Source organism: Arachis ipaensis, chromosome B06 (genome assembly GCF_000816755.2).
Source record: "Arachis ipaensis cultivar K30076 chromosome B06, Araip1.1, whole genome shotgun sequence".
NCBI classification, from domain to species: Eukaryota; Viridiplantae; Streptophyta; class Magnoliopsida; order Fabales; family Fabaceae; genus Arachis; species Arachis ipaensis.
Genome location: NC_029790.2, coordinates 6,330,169 through 6,333,453, shown reverse-complemented (window position 1 = coordinate 6,333,453; position 3,285 = coordinate 6,330,169). Strand labels below are relative to the sequence as shown.

At 50.2% G+C, this 3,285-nt stretch overlaps 1 protein-coding gene across 1 annotated transcript; it reads left to right on the top strand.

Moving 5' to 3' along the window:
* On the top strand, positions 431 to 2,860 carry LOC107646322. The gene is made up of 3 exons (XM_016350513.1): positions 431 to 1,824; positions 2,035 to 2,551; positions 2,822 to 2,860. Exons 1-3 carry the CDS (start codon positions 431 to 433, stop codon positions 2,858 to 2,860), a joined length of 1,950 nt encoding a protein of 649 aa, XP_016205999.1.

Sequence of the window (3,285 nt, the reverse complement as noted above, 5' to 3'; positions counted from 1 at the left end):
TCGACGCGGCGGCGGGATACCGGTATCTGAGCTTTATGGATGCTTATTCCGGCTACAATTAGATACCGATGCACCGGCCAGACGAAGAGAAAACAGCATTCATAACGCCGTGAGGGATCTATTGCTACAAGGTAATTCCGTTTGGCCTGAAGAACGCGGGGGCCACATACCAAAGGTTGATGAACAAGATATTCAGCGACCTCATAGGCAAGACGGTGGAAGTCTACGTGGATGATATCCTTGCAAAGACCACCCGGCCTGAGGACCTCCTAATCGACGTGAGAAATGTGTCCGCGGCCCTCCGACAACACGGCATGAGGCTCAACCCACTCAAGTGTGCCTTTGCCATGGAGGCTGGAAAGTTCTTAGGATTTATGATAACCCAGAGGGGGTGGAAGCCAACCCTGAAAAGTGTCAAGCGATACTCCAAATGAAAAGCCCGTGCAGTGTCAAAGACGTTCAGAGGCTAGCAGGAAGGCTCATCGCACTATCACACTTCCTCGGAGCATCGGCAGCGAAAGCCCTGCCTTTCTTCAACTTGATGAGAAAGGGGATAGCGTTCGAATGGACCCCGGCGTGCGAGGAAGCATTCAATCATTTCAAAGAGATCCTTGCAACACCACCTGTACTCGGGAAGCCCGAGGTCGGAGAACCACTCTACCTGTACCTAGCCATAACGGAGGAAGCGCTGGCAGCGGTTCTGGTGCGGGAAGAAGGAAATGCTCAACAACCAATTTTCTTTGTGAGTAGAGCACTGCAAGGAGCGGAACTGAGATACAGCAAATTAGAGAAGCTGGCACTGGCACTCCTGACCTCTTCCCGTAGACTACGACAATACTTCCAAGGCCACCAGGTGGTCGTGAGAACGGACCAGGGAATTCGTCAGGTGCTCCAAAAACCTGACCTAGCGGGAAGAATGATGACTTGGGCCATTGAACTGTCTCAGTATGACTTGCGATATGAGCCCCGACATGCAATTAAGGCGCAAGCAATGGTAGACTTCCTGGTGGAAGTAACGGGGGATCCAACCGAGGAAACGGGCACACGCTGGAGGCTTCATGTGGACGGGGCCTCCAACCAAACGTCCGGAGGTGCTGGGATCATTCTGGAAAGCCCTGCAGGGGTCATATATGAACAATCAATCAAGTTTGAGTTACCCGTATCGAACAACCAAGTGGTGTACGAGGCCCTCTTGGGCGGCTTAATCCTAGCTTGGGAAGTCGGGGCTACGAGGCTGGAAGTGTGTAGTGACTCGCAGGTCATTACCTCGCAAGTGAATAGAAGCTACCAAACCAGAGACCCGCTGTTGCAAAAGTACTTGGAGAGGGTTAAAGAGTTGAGCAAACAATTCGAGGAGGTCACGATCCAGCACGTTCTGAGGGAGAGGAACACACGGGCAGACCTCCTATCCAAGCTAGCGAGCACGAAACCGGGATTCGGCAACCGTACTCTCATTCAAGGCATGATAAAAGAACCAGCAGTCACCCTTCACATGACAAAGATAGGCCCCTCTTGGATGGACCCCATCACTGATTTCCTGGAAAACGGCAAACTCCCTGACGACGAGAAGGCAGCTAAAGCGTTGAGAAGGGAGGCGGCCAAATATTTGATCATACAAGGTCAACTGTTTAAAAAGGGACTCAGCCAGCCCTTACTGAAGTGCCTGCATCCCGACCAAACGGACTACGTACTCAGAGAGGTCCGCGAGGGGTGCTGTGGTCACCACATCGGGGGCAAAGCCCTAGCGAGAAAGCTCATCCGACCTGGGTATTACTGGCCATCGATGATGAAAGACTCCAAGGAATTCGTGAAGAAATGTGTCAGGTGCTAAGAGAACGCCAACTTCCACAAAGCGCCGGCTTCCGAGCTGAGCCTACTGACGTCTACCCGACCTTTCGCTCAATAGGGAGTCGACCTCTTAGGGCCCTTCCTGGTCGGCCCAGGACAAGTTAAATATCTCATAGTTACCATTGACTACTATACCAAATGGATAGAGGCTGAACCACTAGCCAGCATATCCTCATCCAATTGCAGGAAGTTCATGTGGAGACAGGTGATAACTCGTTTCGACATCCCGGAGGTCGTCATTTCGGATAATGGGACGCAATTCACTGACAAGAAGTTTACGGAATTCCTCACCGGCCTGGGGATAAAACAAAAGTTTTCCTCAGTTGAACATCCCCAGACGAATGGACAAGTGGAGTCTGCAAACAAAGTCATCCTACTAGGCCTCAAGAAGCGCTTAGACAACAAGAAAGGCGCATGGGCCGACGAGCTCGCTTCGGTCCTCTGGTCCTACCGGACAACCGAGCAAAGCTCCACGGGGAAAACCCCCTTTCTCCTAACATACGGGGTCGACGCGGTGATACCTGTGGAAATTGGCGAACCGAGTCCACGACTACTTCTCGCAGGAGTAGACGAAGCAGTGGAAAAGGACCTGGTGGACAAGACCAGAGAGATGACCCACTTGTCAGAAACAGCACTGAAACAAAGAATAGCTCTGCGCTACAACACTAAAGTCCTCAGGAGGGAATTTGAGGAAAGAGACCTTGTCCTGCGACGCAACGACGTCGATTTACCGACCCCAGGAGAAGGAAAGCTGGCGGCAAACTGGGAAGGTCCCTACAGAATCAAAGAAGTGCTTGGCAAAGGCGCCTACAAGCTAGAGAGACTCAACGGCAAAGAAATCCCAAGAACGTGGAATGCAGGTAACCTAAGGAGATTCTATTCGTAACTTGAGCACACCGGCCAAGCGGCCTGATGAGCCAATAGATGCTTACTCTATTCACGCGTTAATTCTTAGCTATTTATCTTTATCAAGTACCTTCCATGTTCACGAATTTGTTTGGCTAACGACTAATTTTTACTTGTCTAAATTCTTTCATCTACTATTTCCCAATACGTATTCCACACAATCGCGTTCTTCAACGGCAATCCGGGACCGATCACCCCGGGAGCCAGTCGGATCATAGCCATGACTAACGGCCGCGATAACACGACCAAGACGGTTCCAACCGTTACCAACATAAACGGCAAAACGGACACAAACAATAAGTCCACACCAGAAAAATGGTAACAAAACATAGGTGCTACTAAACAAACAAAATAAAGGCGATAATAAAAGGCCGACCAGGCGACCACTACAAAGTAGCAAAGGTCTCAACAGTTATAACAAGTATCTTACAAAACCACACAAAAACACAAAGTTACAAGAGCTCATTTTCGAGGCATATCAACAATCTTGCCGTCCTGGATTGTTTTGAAGACTCCAATAGCCGACGTATC

Bases quoted from the DNA above. Each gene is read 5' to 3' on its own strand.
- LOC107646322 (XM_016350513.1), top strand. From the start codon at position 431: ATGAAAAGCCCGTGCAGTGTCAAAGACGTTCAGAGGCTAGCAGGAAGG. The intron at 1,825-2,034 runs GTGCTAAGAGAA...ATCCAATTGCAG, and splicing joins TTCGTGAAGAAATGTGTCAG to GAAGTTCATGTGGAGACAGG. The intron at 2,552-2,821 runs GTCCTGCGACGC...ATCTTTATCAAG, and splicing joins AATTTGAGGAAAGAGACCTT to TACCTTCCATGTTCACGAAT.